The 15,740-nt window shown below is 41.4% G+C and overlaps 1 protein-coding gene across 4 annotated transcripts in view; it reads left to right on the forward strand.

The window, feature by feature from the left end:
- The window catches only part of LOC128701759 (uncharacterized), a 108,439-nt gene that overhangs the window by 78,973 nt on the left and 13,726 nt on the right, over window positions 1–15,740 (forward strand). For 3 of the 4 annotated variants that reach the window (XM_070105059.1, XM_070105061.1, XM_053795677.2), the window contains exons 2-4: window positions 3,278–3,421; window positions 7,498–8,473; window positions 9,631–10,012. In XM_070105059.1, the coding sequence (XP_069961160.1) occupies window positions 3,304–3,421; window positions 7,498–8,473; window positions 9,631–10,012 (1,476 nt within the window). In that variant the 5' untranslated portion in view covers window positions 3,278–3,303. Of the gene's footprint in view, window positions 1–438; window positions 572–3,277; window positions 3,422–7,497; window positions 8,474–9,630; window positions 10,013–15,740 lie in introns of all 4 variants that reach the window. The other variant, XM_070105060.1, reaches the window with a different exon arrangement.

Genomic DNA, 15,740 nt, shown 5'->3' on the forward strand with positions numbered 1-15,740 from the left:
GCGGGTGGAAACATTCGACACGTTTCCTTACACCTGTTGTCCTGTTCACCTAGCAGCAAATAGGTACCTGGGTGTTAGTCGACTGGTGTGGGTCGCATCCTGGGGGACAAGATTAAGGACCCCAATGGAAATAAGTTAGACAGTCCTCGATGACGCACTGACTTTCTTGGGTTATCCTGGGTGGCTAACCCTCCGGGGTTAAAAATCCGAACAAAATCTTATCTTGTCTTATCTTATCTTACTATGCAAAAATAACCACTGTAAAAAAAGAATAGTGGAATTCCAAGTGCTTTCATGATTTCTCACATTATTCCTCGATAATGTGAGAGATCGGAAAAGCACTCGGAATCTCACTATTTTTTCACTGTAGTTATTTTGCATATTGTGATATCACTTGTTTACTGTGATGTTATTGTGATCTTAATATACATTATTTAGGTATGCATACTGGTCAGAGAGCCCGTCGTAAGTCTGAGTCATCGGTAATTGAGCACGTCGCTAAGTGAGGAGAGGTTGTATACTTATACAGTGGACCCCCGCATAACGATTACCTCCGAATGCGACCAATTATGTAAGTGTATTTATGTAAGTGCATTTGTACGTGTATTTTTGGGGGTCTGAAATGGACTAATCTACTTCACAATATTTCTTATGGGAACAAATTCGGTCAGTACTGGCACCTGAACATACTTCTGGAATGAAAAAATATCGTTAACCGGGGGTCCACTGTATGTGCAAAGTAAACAATGAAAAAATTGTGAAATTCCTTGATAATGTGAAAAATCACAAAAGCGTGCTTGGAATTTCACTATTTTTTTAATTTTGGTTATATTGCATATTGTGATATCACCTGTTTATTGTGATCTTATTGCATACTTATATATATACAGGCAGGCTCCGCTAATACAGCAGGTTAGGTTCTGGGCTATTGTAGGGTGCTGCTTATACAGCAGGTTAAGTTCCAGGCTACTGTAGGGTGCTGCTTATACAGCAGGTTAAGTTCCAGGCTACTGTAGGGTGCTGCTTATACAGCAGGTTAAGTTCCAGGCTACTGTAGGGTGCTGCTTATACAGCAGGTTAAGTTCCAGGCTACTGTAGGGTGCTGCTTATACAGCAGGTTAAGTTCCAGGCTACTGTAGGGTGCTGCTTATACAGCAGGTTAAGTTCCAGGCTACTGTAGGGTGCTGCTTATACAGCAGGTTAAGTTCCAGGCTACTGTAGGGTGCTGCTTATACAGCAGGTTAAGTTCCAGGCTACTGTAGGGTGCTGCTTATACAGCAGGTTAAGTTCCAGGCTACTGTAGGGTGCTGCTTATACAGCAGGTTAGGTTCCAGGCTACTGTAGGGTGCTGCTTATACAGCAGGTTAAGTTCCAGGCTACTGTAGGGTGCTGCTTATACAGCAGGTTAGGTTCCAGGCTACTGTAGGGCTCTGCTTATACAGCAGGTTAGGTTCTGGGCTATTGTAGGGCCCCACTTACACAGCAAGTTAGGTTCTGGGCCCTACAATAGCCCAGAACCTAACCTGCTGTATTAGCGGAGCCTGCCTGTATGTATATAAGTATGCAATAAGATCACAATAAACAGGTGATATCACAATATGCAATATAACCAAAATTAAAAAATAGTGAAATTCCAAGCGCGCTTTTGTGATTTTTCACATTATCAAGGAATTTCACAATTTTTTCATTGTTTACTTTGCACATATAAGTATACAACCTCTCCTCACTTAGCGACGTGCTCAATTACCGATGACTCAGACTTACGACGGGCTCTCTGACCAGTATGCATACCTAAATAATTCATATTAGAGTTGATTTTCTCTATTCTGTTTAATACAATATACAGTACACTACTGTATAAACATTCAAAAATGTGCCAGGTATGTTACAAATGGTGCAAAGGTGACATTAAAACAGTATCAAAGATGGTTGACACAAACCCACCACCATTATAGTATGTTCCTCACTTAGTGACGAATTCGTTTACTGACGTGGTCCTAGGAACGGAACTTCGTCGTTAAGTGAGGAGAGGCTGTATATACTCTTTTATCATATATTTTCCGTTGCCCAGATATAGCCCACTGTGCCAGTGAAACATTGTTATTAATGCAGTTATCCACCTCGGTGGTATTTACATAACATTCTAGTTCCAGGTTCATATTATTTCCTGCTAAATCATTTATGTAAAACTGAAATGTTTTGGAGGCAAGTACTGATCCTTGAGACACCCCACTGGTTACATTTTCCCATATAATAATAGTGTAATAATAATAATAATAATAATAATAATAATGGCCAGTATTTTGTTAAGGTTCACGAAAGTACGTTTTATTAAGGCAATGCACTTGTCTTACACACTAAGTGGCCATGGTTCATAACCTGGCATGGGTGGAAATGTTGGGTATGTTTCCTTACACCTGCTGTCACTGTTCACCTAGCAGTAAGTAGGTACCTGGGTGTTAGTTACCTTACACCTGCTATCAGTGTACCTGGGTGTTAGTGGACTGGTGTGGGTGACATCCTGGGTGTTAGTGGACTGGTGTGGGTGGCATCCTGGGTGTTAGTGGACTGGTGTGGGTGGCATCCTGGGTGTTAGTGGACTGGTGTGGGTGGCATCCTGGGTGTTAGTGGACTGGTGTGTGTGGCATCCTGGGTGTTAGTGGACTGGTGTGTGTGGCATCCTGGGTGTTAGTGGACTGGTGTGTGTGGCATCCTGGGTGTTAGTGGACTGGTGTGGGTGGCATCCTGGGTGTTAGTGGACTGGTGTGGGTCGCATCCTGGGTGACAATATTGAAGGATCACAATGGAAATAAGACAGACAGTACTTGATGATGCACTGACTTTCCTGGGTTATCCTGGGTGGCTAACACTCCCTACCCTGGGTTATCCTGGGTGGCTAACACTCCCTACCCTGGGTTATCCTGGGTGGCTAACCCTCCCTACCCTGGGTTATCCTGGGTGGCTAACACTCCCTACCCTGGGTTATCCTGGGTTGCTAACCCTCCCTACCCTGGGTTATCCTGGGTTGCTAACCCTCCCTACCCCAATGGAAATAAGTCACTCTGTCTCTGTTGGGTTATCCCAGGTTCTCTACACATATGCTGCTATGAATGATAATCTTTGTATTTGTGTATACCTGAACGAACTAACTTACCCAGGTTATCCTGGGTGGCTAACCCTCTTGAGTTCAAAATCCCAACAAATCCCAGAAATAAATTTTTGGCTAAGGCCCCATATTATTGAAATTAAAATTATAAAATCTTCTATTATATTTCAGGCAAGTGAGCCAATGAGGTAACAAAGATGGGAACATTCCAGAAGTTCTGCTTGAGGTGGAACAACCATACCAGCAACCTGTTAGGAACTCTAGGTCACATTCTTACTTCAGAACAACACACCGATGTGACTTTATGCTGCCAAGGTAATGAGAACGTAGGAATGGAGCACTGATGGTAGGCCTATCTAGGCCTGTGCTAGGTAGGTTCAGTTCATGCCCACCCATACCCACTCTCACACTCGTTCAGAATATAACGTGAAGTATTAGACACGTACAACATTTGGGTATCTTTATCGTAGACATTGCACCATCCAGTGGCTTTATTAGTATAAATTCAAAGACAGTAAAGATGAATATTTTATTTCTTTGCAAAGGTTACAATGTGTTTATCTGGAGTTTATCTGGAGAGAGTTCCGGGGGTCAACGCCCCGGCGGCCCGGTCTGTGACCAGGCCTCCTTAGGTCAGTGTCCCAGGATGCGACCCACACCAGTCAACTAACACCCAGGTACCCATTTTACTGATGGGGAACATAGACAACAGGTGGAAAGAAACACGTCCAATGTTTCTACTCTGGCTGGGAATCGAACCCAGGCCCTCGCCGTGTGAAGCGAGAGCGTTAACCACTACAGTGGTACCTCGAGTTACGAACTTAATTCGTTCCGGAAGGCTGTTCAAGTCCCGATACCAAACGAATTTGTTCCCATAAAGAATAATGTAAATTAGATTAGTCCATTTCAGACCCCCAAAAATACCCTTACAAAAGCACTTACAAAAACACACTTACATAATTGTTCGAGTTGGGAGCTGTTCGAAACTCGAGGTATCACTGTATCATGCTCGGGCATTTTGGCAACACTAATCCTAGTACATAATAACTACTTAAGTCTAGATGAGATAAGAGTGGTTAACCCTTTTAATAAATCTTAATTTTATCTTAATGCTAATGCAAGGTAGTCGAGGTGGAGGCTCAGAAGAATAATAATCTCGTATATGCACATAAATAACAATATTACAATTAATGGTTCAAACGGTACTATTATATGGATTGGCAGATGTTTTAATAAACTAGAGGTCATATAATACAGTGGACCCCCGGTTAACGATATTTTTTCATTCCAGAAGTATGTTCAGGTGCCAGTACTGACCGAATTTGTTCCCATAAGGAATATTGTGAAGTAGATTAGTCCATTTCAGACCCCCAAACATACACGTACAAACGCACTTACATAAATACACTTACATAATTGGTCGCATTGGGAGCTGATCGTCAAGCGTGGGTCCACTGTATTTGGGAGAGTTGCTTCATACTGATTAGAAGTTGTGTTGTTTAGTATTGAGAGATGAGATGATTTTTACCTCTTAAACTGTCCAAACGTAGATCTGCATTCACATGCGTAGCGCTCCGAACATAGATCTACGTGTTATTTTACTTACTTTCAAGTGTTAAAAAACGTAGATCTACGTTCGGAACGCAACTCATGTGAACGTAGATCTATGTTTGCACAATGTAAAGGTTAAGCATATCCCTAAACTTGTATACGGTCAGGAGATCTTTTACCGATATAGGTAGTAAATTCCAGATCTTCGGGCCCTTTCTCTGCATTGCCTTTTTGCATAGTGAGAGACTGACATGAGGGATGTCTCAGAGTGCTTTGTGCCTTGTATTGTGACTGTGCATTCTGTTGTAGCTATCAAGGAGAAGTTTAAGCGGAGGGTTTATATTGGAGTTTAATGTTTTGTATTAATGTTTAATGTTTTTGTATTATAAGTGTATGTCTCATATATCAATCCCTCAGGGACTGATTACCTCAGCGTCTGTATGTAGTTCTACTGTCTTCAGATTATGTCCTAGAATTTGTGTTGATAAAGTCACTGGATGACGAAATGTCTACATTAAAGATACCCACATGTTGCACATGTGTCTAATTTCATTTTGTACCTTTGTTACTGACTAACTATAGCACTGATACAGCTTGAAATTTGTTCGAAAAATTGGTGGGGAGGTGTAAACCTAGAATGGTATACTTCCAGAAATAGTCTTCATGTGTTATACCTGGGTACTGTGTACCTAGTGAGGGAAGTGTAAACGTTGAGTGGTATACTTCCAGAAATAGTCTTCATGTGTTATACCTGGGTACTGTGTACCTAGTGAGGGAAGTGTAAACCTTGAGTGGTATACTTCCAGAAATAGTCTTCATGTGTTATACCTGGGTACTGTGTACCTGGTAAAAGCAAATATCAGAATATAATCAGAATTTATCATTGATAAACCAGGGAACAAGTGGGTGTTGAACCTACTGCAAGTGAGCCCCAAAACTCGCAGGCCAATGCATTTCGGGACTTCTTTGCAGTCGTTAGTTTAGTTTAATATGTACCTTTATTATGCTCCCCATACCCATCCTGTGGGCAGTAGCCAACAGATTACAGAGGTACATAATGGGTCCAGGGACTGGGCCCCAAAGTTTTGATAGCTGAGCAAGTTTCAGAGGTGAGAGCAAGACACATGTGCAACATCTGGGTATCTTTATTGTAGACGTTTCGCCATCCAGTGGCTTTATCAATACAAATTCCAGGACATAACTTGAAGACAGTAGAACTATGTACAGAAGATGAGGTAATCAGTCCCTCAACCTAGGAGTAGGTGGAAACAGCACCATAGTCGTGGAGATTCTGAAGCAGAAGAAAGAATCCGGGCGCTTATATAGTAACGTCAGGTGAAGCAGACGAGGGCAAATTCACTGGTGGGCGGGATTCCCCAGTGGAAGTAGGTCCTTCCCAAAGAGATGGGTTAGTTGTAGTAGTAGTTGTCGTAGTTGTGAAGGTTATGTACATGTCCTCAGAATTAAGATTCCATGATGTTGCAGTGTCTGACAAGTTGTGTACGAATGGTATATAATACCGACAAGATGAGAGCAAGACACATGTGCAACATCTGGGTATCTTTTTTGTAGACGTTTCGCCATCCAGTGGCTTTATCAATACAAATTCCAGGACATAACTTGAAGACAGTAGAACTATGTACAGAAGATGAGGTAATCAGTCCCTCAACCTAGGAGTAGGTGGAAACAGCACCATAGTCGTGGAGATTCTGAAGCAGAAGAAAGAATCCGGGCGCTTATATAGTAACGTCAGGTGAAGCAGACGAGGGCAAATTCACTGGTGGGCGGGATTCCCCAGTGGAAGTAGGTCCTTCCCAAAGAGATGGGTTAGTTGTAGTAGTAGTTGTCGTAGTTGTGAAGGTTATGTACATGTCTCGACAACTACTACTACAACTAACCCATCTCTTTGGGAAGGACCTACTTCCACTGGGGAATCCCGCCCACCAGTGAATTTGCCCTCGTCTGCTTCACCTGACGTTACTATATAAGCGCCAGGATCCTTTCTTCTGCTTCAGAATCTCCACGACTATGGTGCTGTTTCCACCTACTCCTAGGTTGAGGGACTGATTACCTCATCTTCTGTACATAGTTCTACTGTCTTCAAGTTATGTCCTGGAATTTGTATTGATAAAGCCACTGGATGGCAAAACGTCTACAATAAAGATACCCAGATGTTGCACATGTGTCTTGCTCTCATCTTGTCGGTATTATATACCATTTGTACACAAGTTTCAGAGGTAATGAACTTCATGACTCGTTTGCAGTTGTGTTATGTTTTTGTGAGTTATTGTTGATGTTGAGATACTTAAGTAACAGTCATTAAGTGAGTGTAAGACCTAACAATTCCATTTCACCACCCACGCCTGTCAGTGCAGTAGAACCCTCATATCCACTGATTTGGTATTTGTGCTTTCAGTTACCCACGGTTTACTGTGGCCCAGAATACCTTTTAATTTTGTATAATAATGGCCCCAGAGTGCAATAGTAGAGAAGCTGACAGTTCTTCAGAGTCTAAGAGAAGCTGTGAAGCGCTTCCCATCAGTCAAAAAGTGATAATTCTCCACCCATTGTGCATAATTTATCAATTAAACTTTATAATATGTATGTATAGGACTTGTATATAGGGTTTGCTACTATCCACGGCAGGTCCTTGGAATGTATCCCTCGCAGATACTGGGGTCATACTGTACTTCACTATGAATTTCCTACTTATTAGATTTGCACATCCATGCTACTTGATATCTGTGCATATTATACATAATGTATCTTATGTATCATGTGTATCATATTGATGTTCTGCATCTGTGTATGCCTTTATTATATATCTACAATCATTTCAGGAGAGGTTTGGAGATTGCACAAACTGGTGCTGTGTGCATCCAGCAGTCACTTTGAAAATCTGCTTGGTGCACTACCCCCAGGAAACTCTCCAATTGTTGTGCTGGATGGTCCTCACCCGCAAGACGTGGCATCCCTCATACACTTCATCTACCACGGCGAAGTGAATGTCGACCAGGAGAACCTTGCGTCTCTCCTTAGAACAGCAGAGAGTCTCAAAATTAAGGGACTGGCAGAAGTTTCATCTGTAACTAGTGAACAGAAGTCTCTGAGTGATGGAGATAACCAAAGACATCACAGCAGAGGAAGGTCAAGACCCAGTAATTGCCAGTCTGCTCCAATATATACTGTAGGGACTGAGTATCCTGTAGGGATGTATGGACTAATTCCACAGAGTATATCACCTCATAATCAGCTACCTGATCCACTAGAGCGGGACCCATCACCTCTTAACTTATCTTTCAACGGTTCGTTAAAAAATATCCATGATGAAACGCCTCAGGAGAGACAGGAGAGACGTAATCGTTTAGATGACCTCCTCTATGCTGCCACTGAGCGAAGCAAAAAGGAAGAGAGGCGGGAAGCTCGGCGGGAGGCGCGAGAGGCGGCCTTACGCGAAGCTGCGGCAATCCGCGAGTCTTCAGTGATGATTACCCAAGATCAGGTTGTCATTCCTCCGGCATCCAAACGTGCTAGAACGACCGAATCTTCTCGAACAACCGCCCTGCCTGCCCACCCAGCGTTCCACATCCCTCTGATGAACCTTAGCCTACCTCCTAATGCATCGACTTCTGTTATCACATCACAAAGCATCTCATCAACACAGACTTCTCATCTACCAGAAGCTATATCGTTAGCAGAAAAGGCAGCTGTAGGTTTGCACACTCAAGAAGTTGAACCAGAGCAACATAATAATCAAGATATGGAAGCAGCTACTCAAAAATCTCCTGTCAAGATCGAGAAGATTGAAATTTCTAGGTAAGGGTAATCATAACTAAAAATGTATTTACTGTATTCTTCTTTCATTAAAACAAACCGGTCATATCCCACTGAGGCAGGGTGACCTAAGAAGAAAAATTAAAGTTTCTCTTTTAAATTAAGTAATGTATGCAGGAGAAGGAGTTATTAGCCTCTTGCTCCCGGCATTTTAGTTTCTCTTACAACACGCCTAGCTTACAGAGAAGAATTCTGTTCCACTTCCCTATTATACTATTTTATATAATGAAGTACTGTGTACATAATTATGTATCACAGATGGTATTTTTGGGAAAAGTAAAATATTTAAATAGATTCACGGAGAAATCTCATTATTTTTCCTTAAATAATAATAATGGTATAAACCTTGGTAATAAATACCGACAAGTTGGTTTCGAAAGACACGTAAGCAAACACTATGATATATTTATTAGAAAACGTTTCGGTCCTGGGAGGTGATCAAGGTCCCAGGATCGAAATGTTTTCTAATAAATATGTCATAGTGTTTGCTTACGTGTGTTTCTAAACCAAATAATAATAATACACCGTAAGTCATGCCTGTCATCGGAATCGACTGAAATACTGGGAGCAAGGGGCTAGTAACCTCGTCTCCTGTATGGGTTACTAAATTTTAAAAGAAAAACTTTTATTTTTATTTTTAGGTCACCCTGCCTTGGTAGGATATGGCCAGTTTGATGAAAACAATAAGAATAACACACACATTTAAAGGCATAGTAAGGTATGCAAAAATACTACAGTGAAAATGGGAAATACAACCTGAGCATTTTGATGTGCTTACGCATACATCTTCATTTACATCTTAAAGTGGATATTCTTTTTTTTCTATTAACCATTCCAGTGTTTAACCCTTAAACGGTCCAAACGTATATATACGTTTTTTCAACATTTGACAGTATGTAAAAAAAGTAGATCATCTTTTTTTTTTTTTACATTTGAAAATGTGTAAAAAAACTTTGATCTATTTTTTTTTTTGTTATTGAAAATACTATGTAAAAAAAACGTAGATCTACTTTTGGAGCACTACGCATGTGAACGTAGATCTGCTTGGACCGTTTACTGGTTAAAGTGGATATTTTTTTTTTTTCTATTAACCGTTCCAGTATTTAAAAGTAGCTAAGCTTGTTGTTAATAACTTTCAGTGATATCACCATCATGGAAGATGTAGCTGTGATCAGCGACGAGAGCGACACTCAGAGTGCCCCAGAAACTCCGAGTGATTTAATTGTTGTTCCCGTGGCACCGGTTATACCTCCAGCCACTACCACAACAGCAACACAAGTGCCTAGTACTGGGGCACTGGAGGATATTAATGTGGTATCGGCATGCAGAGCGCCAATCATCCTAAACAATACCATAAATGCCACAGCTGGTGCTTCCGTCGCTCCTCTCTCGGAGAGCAATGAGGAGAAGGTCACGCCATACTTCCACAGCATCCTACAACAAGTCGCTGAAGGAACGCCTACGGGGGAGCCAGCATCCTCGAATTCTCAGAGAGTTACTATTAATATGAGAACTTTTAAAGTAAGTTTTATCTGTGTAGTTTTTTCCAAACGTTAGCCGTCTTCCACAGAGGCAGGTGATCCCCCCCCCCCCAAAAAAAAAAGAAAGAGGAAACACATTCACCTTCATTTAATCAATCACTGTCTTGATGCTCACATACCGAGGGTCTGTGGTTTGACCCTCAACACAGGCATGTTTCCCTACACTCACTGCCCCTGTCCACCTAGCAGCAAGTAGGTACAGGAGGGCCCCACTTATACAGCAGGTTAGGTTCCAGGCTATTGCTGTAAAGTGAAACATAGACCTTTTTTTCACTTTCAAATCTATATAAAAATCTCAGCGCTGTATAGCCCTTGTGGCTTAGCGCTTCTTTTTGATTATAATAATAATAATAATAATAATAATAATATATAAAAATCTGATAACATGTTTACACTATCATATATTAAGTGAGCAATAGAGCTAGGCCTAAAAAATGCATATACGGTGGACCCCCGGTTAACGATATTTTTTCATTCCAGAAGTATGTTCAGGTGCCAGTACTGACTGAATTTGTTCCCATAATGAATATTGTGAAGTAGATTAGTCCATTTCAGACCCCCAAACATACACGTACAAACGCACTTACATAAATACACTTACATAATTGGTCGCATTGGGAGGTGATCGTTAAGCGTGGGTCCACTGTACAGTACACACGTTACTTACCTTAAAATATTTTTAGCCACCATAGCTTATAGCAAGTGGTGAATATATTTATTGTAGGAAGTCTGAATAAATGAAGAATGAGTATAACTGAAAACAGCTATATTAGTGAAGAGCTGTAAAGTGAAGCACTGTAAAAGAGAAGTGCTGTAAAGTGAAGCACTGTAAAAGAGAAGTGCTGTAAAGTGAAGCACTGTAAAAGAGAAGTGCTGTAAAGTGAAGCACTGTAAAAGAGAAGCACTGTAAAGTGAAGCACTGTAAAAGAGAAGTGCTGTAAAGTGAAGCACTGTAAAAGAGAAGCACTGTAAAGTGAAGCACTGTAAAAGAGAAGTGCTGTAAAGTGAAGCACTGTAAAAGAGAAGTGCTGTAAAGTGAAGCACTGTAAAAGAGAAGTGCTGTAAAGTGAAGCACTGTAAAAGAGAAGTGCTGTAAAGTGAAGCACTGTAAAAGTGAAGCACTGTAAAAGAGAAGCACTGTAAAGTGAAGCACTGTAAAAGAGAAGTGCTGTAAAGTGAAGCACTGTAAAAGAGAAGTGCTGTAAAGTGAAGCACTGTAAAAGAGAAGCACTGTAAAGTGAAGCACTGTAAAAGAGAAGTGCTGTAAAGTGAAGCACTGTAAAAGTGAAGCACTGTAAAGTGAAGCACTGTAAAAGAGAAGTGCTGTAAAGTGAAGCACTGTAAAAGAGAAGCACTGTAAAGTGAAGCACTGTAAAAGAGAAGCACTGTAAAGTGAAGCACTGTAAAAGAGAAGCACTGTAAAGTGAAGCATTGTAAAAGTGAAGCACTGTAAAGTGGGGCCTGCCTGTGATGGTAATTACTATTGTTATATTTTGTAATGCCAACATCTCTAAATATGATTCATTTACTCTATTCTTATTCTTATTTCCCATCATGTTCTTCCCTTTTCCTGGCCATTACGTTACAGTGGAATCTGGGTTTTCATGTGCCCTAGTTTGTATGTAAAATTATAATTATTCTAAAATGTATTTTTTGTTAATATTTTTGGGTGTCTGGAACAGATTAATTGGCTTTACATTATTTCTTATGGGAAATATTGCCTCTGTTGTCGTACAATTCAGTTTATCGCCAGAATAAACTGAATGGATTAATCATGAAATGGATTAATGGATTAATGGATTAATGGATGAATGGATTAATCATGAAAACCAAAGTTTCACTGTATTCAGATTCAGTAAAATCACAGTAAACAGTTGGTATCACAATATGCAGAATAACCACTGTGAAAAAATAGTGAGCTTCTAAACACTGGGTTAGGATGTCCTGTGGCTTGGTTAGCAATACACTTGCCTCACACTATCTGGGGTTTGATTTCCAACACTGGTTGAAGTGTTGGGCATGTTTTTTTAAACCTGCTGTCCCACCTCTAGGACTCAAGTCAGGCTAACCGGTTTCGCTGAATCCCTTATTATTATTATTATTATTATTATTATTATTATTATTATTATTATTATTATTATTATTATTTCTTTCATTCAACACACCTGCCATATCCCACCAAGGCAGGGTGGCCCAAAAAGAAAAATGAAAGTTTCTCTTTTAAATTTAGTAATTTATACGGGAGAAGGGGTTACTATCCCCTTGCTCCCGGCATTTTAGTCGCCTCTTATAACACGCATGGCTTACGGAGGAAGAATTCTGTTCCACTTCCCCATGGAGATAAGAGGAAATAAACAAGAACAAGAACTAGAAAGAAAATAGAAGAATATCCAGAGGGGTGTGTATATATATATGCTTGTACATGTATGTGTAGTGTGACCTAAGTGTAAGTAGAAGTAGCAAGATGTACCTGAAATCTTGCATGTTTACAAGACAGAAAAATGGACACCAGCAATCCTACCATCATGTAAAACAATTACAGGCTTTCGTTTTACACTCACTTGGCAGGATGGTAGTACCTCCCTGGGTGGTTGCTGTCTACCAACCTACTGGAGTTTACCTGGAGTTTACCTGGAGAGAGTTCCGGGGGTCAATGCCCCCGCGGCCCGGTCTGTGACCAGGCCTCCTGGTGGATCAGAGCCTGATCAACCAGGCTGTTGCTGCTGGCTGCACGCAAACCAACGTACGAGACACAGCCCGGCTGGTCAGGAACCGACTTTAGGTGCTTGTCCAGTGCCAGCTTGAAGACTGCCAGGGGTCTGTTGGTAATCCCCCTTATGTATGCTGGGAGGCAGTTGAACAGTCTCGGGCCCCTGACACTTATTGTATGGTCTCTTAACGTGCTAGTCACAACCCTGCTTTTCATTGGGGGGATGTTGCATCGTCTGCCAAGTCTTTTGCTTTCGTAGTGAGTGATTTTCGTGTGCAAGTTCGGTACTAGTCCCTCTAGGATTTTCCAGGTGTATATAATCATGTATCTCTCCCGCCTGCATTCCAAGGAATACAGGTTTAGGAACCTCAAGCGCTCCCAGTATTTGAGGTGTTTTATCTCCGTTATGCGCGCCGTGAAGGTTCTCTGTACATTTTCTAGGTCAGCAATTTCACCTGCCTTGAAAGGTGCTGTTAGTGTGCAGCAATATTCCAGCCTAGATAGAACAAGTGACCTGAAGAGTGTCATCATGGGCTTGGCCTCCCTAGTTTTGAAGGTTCTCATTATCCATCCTGTCAATTTTCTAGCAGATGCGATTGATAAAATGTTATGGTCCTTGAAGGTGAGATCCTCCGACAGGTCTTTGACGTTGGTGTTTCACTCTATTTTGTGGCCAGAATTTGTTTTGTACTCTGATGAAGATTTAATTTCCTCGTGTTTACCATATCTAAGTAATTGAAATTTCTCATCGTTGAACTTCATATCGTTTTCTGCAGCCCACTGAAAGATTTGGTTGATGTCCGCCTGGAGCCTTGCAGTGTCTGCAATGGAAGACAGTCATGCAGATTCGGGTGTCATCTGCAAAGGAAGACACGGTGCTGTGGCTGACATCCTTGTCTATGTCGGATATGAGGATGAGGAACAAGATGGGAGCGAGTACTGTGCCTTGTTGAACAGAGCTTTTCACCGTAGCTGCCTCGGACTTTACTCTGTTGACGACTACGCTGTGTTCTGTTAGTGAGGAAATTATAGATCCATCGACCGACTTTTCCTGTTATTCCTTTAGTACGCATTTTGTGCGCTATTACGCCATGGTCACACTTGTCGAAGGGTTTTGCAAAGTCTGTATATATTACATCTGCATTCTTTTTGTCTTCTAGTGCATTTAGGACCTTGTCGTAGTGATCCAATAGTTGAGACAGACAGGAGCGACCTGTTCTAAACCCATGTTGCCCTGGGTTGTGTAACTGATGGGTTTCTAGATGGGTGGTGATCTTGCTTCTTAGGACCCTTTCAAAGATTTTTATGATATGGGATGTTAGTGCTATCGGTCTGTAGTTCTTTGCTGTTGCTTTACTGCCCCCTTTGTGGAGTGGGGCTATGTCTGTTGTTTTTAGTAACTGTGGGACGACCCCCGTGTCCATGCTCCCTCTCCATAGGATGGTAAAGGCTCGTGATAGGGGCTTCTTGCAGTTCTTGATGAACACGGAGTTCCATGAGTCTGGCCCTGGGGCAGAATGCATGGGCATGTCATTTATCGCCTGTTCGAAGTCATTTGGCATCAGGATAACATCGGATAGGCTTGTGTTAACCAAATTTTGTGGCTCTCTCATATAAAATTAATTTTGATCTTCGACTCTCAGTCTGGTTAGCGGCTTCCTAAAAACTGAGTCATATTGGGACTTGAGTAGCTCACTCATTTCCTTGCTGTCATCTCTGTAGGACCCATCTTGTTTAAGTAGGGGCCCAATACTGGACGTTGTTCTCGACTTTGATTTGGCATAGGAGAAGAAATACTTTGGGTTTCTTTTGATTTCATTTATGGCTTTTAGTTCTTCCCGTGATTCCTGACTCCTTTAAGATTCCTTTAGCTTAAGTTCGATGCTTGCTATTTCTCTGACCAGTGTCTCCCTATGCATTTCAGATGTATTGACCTCTTTTAGCCGCTCTGTTATTCTTTTCCGTCGCCTGTAAAGGGAGCGCCTGTCTCTTTCTATTTTACATCTACTCCTCCTTTTTCTTAGAGGAATAAGCCTTGTGCATACATCGAGTGCCACCAAGTTAATCTGTTCTAGGCATAAGTTGGGGTCTGTGTTGCTTAGTATATCTTCCCAGCTTATATCGGTTAGGACTTGGTTTACTTGGTCCCACTTTATGTTTTTGTTATTGAAGTTGAATTTAGTGAATGCTCCCTCGTGACTAGTCTCATTATGTCGGTCTGGGGCTCCACGCATACATGTCTGAACCTCAATTATGTTGTGATCTGAGTATATTGTTTTTGATATGGTGACATTTCTTATCAGATCATCATTGTTAGTGAAGATGAGGTCTAGTGTATTCTCCAGTCTAGTAGGCTCTATTATTTGCTGGTTTAAATTGAATTTTGTGCAGAGATTTAAAAGCTCGTGTGAGTGTGAGTTTTCATCAGAGCTGCCTCCTGGTGTTATTACTGCAACAATATTATTTGCTATATTCCTCCATTTTAGGTGCCTTAAGTTGAAATCCCCCAGGAGCAAGATGTTGGGTGCAGGAGCTGGAAGATTTTCCAGACAGTGGTCAATTTTTAACAGCTGTTCCTGGAATTGCTGGGATGTTGCATCCAGAGGCTTGTAGACTACCACAATGACTAGGTTTTGGTTCTCGACCTTTACTGCTAAAACTTCCACTACATCATTTGAGGCATTAAGCAGTTCTGTGCAAACAAGTGACTCTGCAATGTACAGGCCAAACCCCCCCCCATCCTTCCCTTTTGCCTGTTCACTCTGTCACATCTGTATAGGTTGTAACCTGGGATCCATATTTCGTTGTCCAAGTGATCCTTTATGTGGGTCTCAGTGAAAGCCGCAAACATTGCCTTTGCCTCTGCAAGCAGTCCACGGATGAAAGGTATTTTGTTGTTTGTTGCTGGCTTTAGACCCTGTATATTTGCAAAGAAGAATGTCATCGGACTGGTGGTATTGTTGGTACTACCTATATTATTATTATTATTATTATTATA

Source organism: Cherax quadricarinatus, chromosome 96 (assembly GCF_038502225.1).
Source record: "Cherax quadricarinatus isolate ZL_2023a chromosome 96, ASM3850222v1, whole genome shotgun sequence".
NCBI lineage: Eukaryota > Metazoa > Arthropoda > Malacostraca > Decapoda > Parastacidae > Cherax > Cherax quadricarinatus.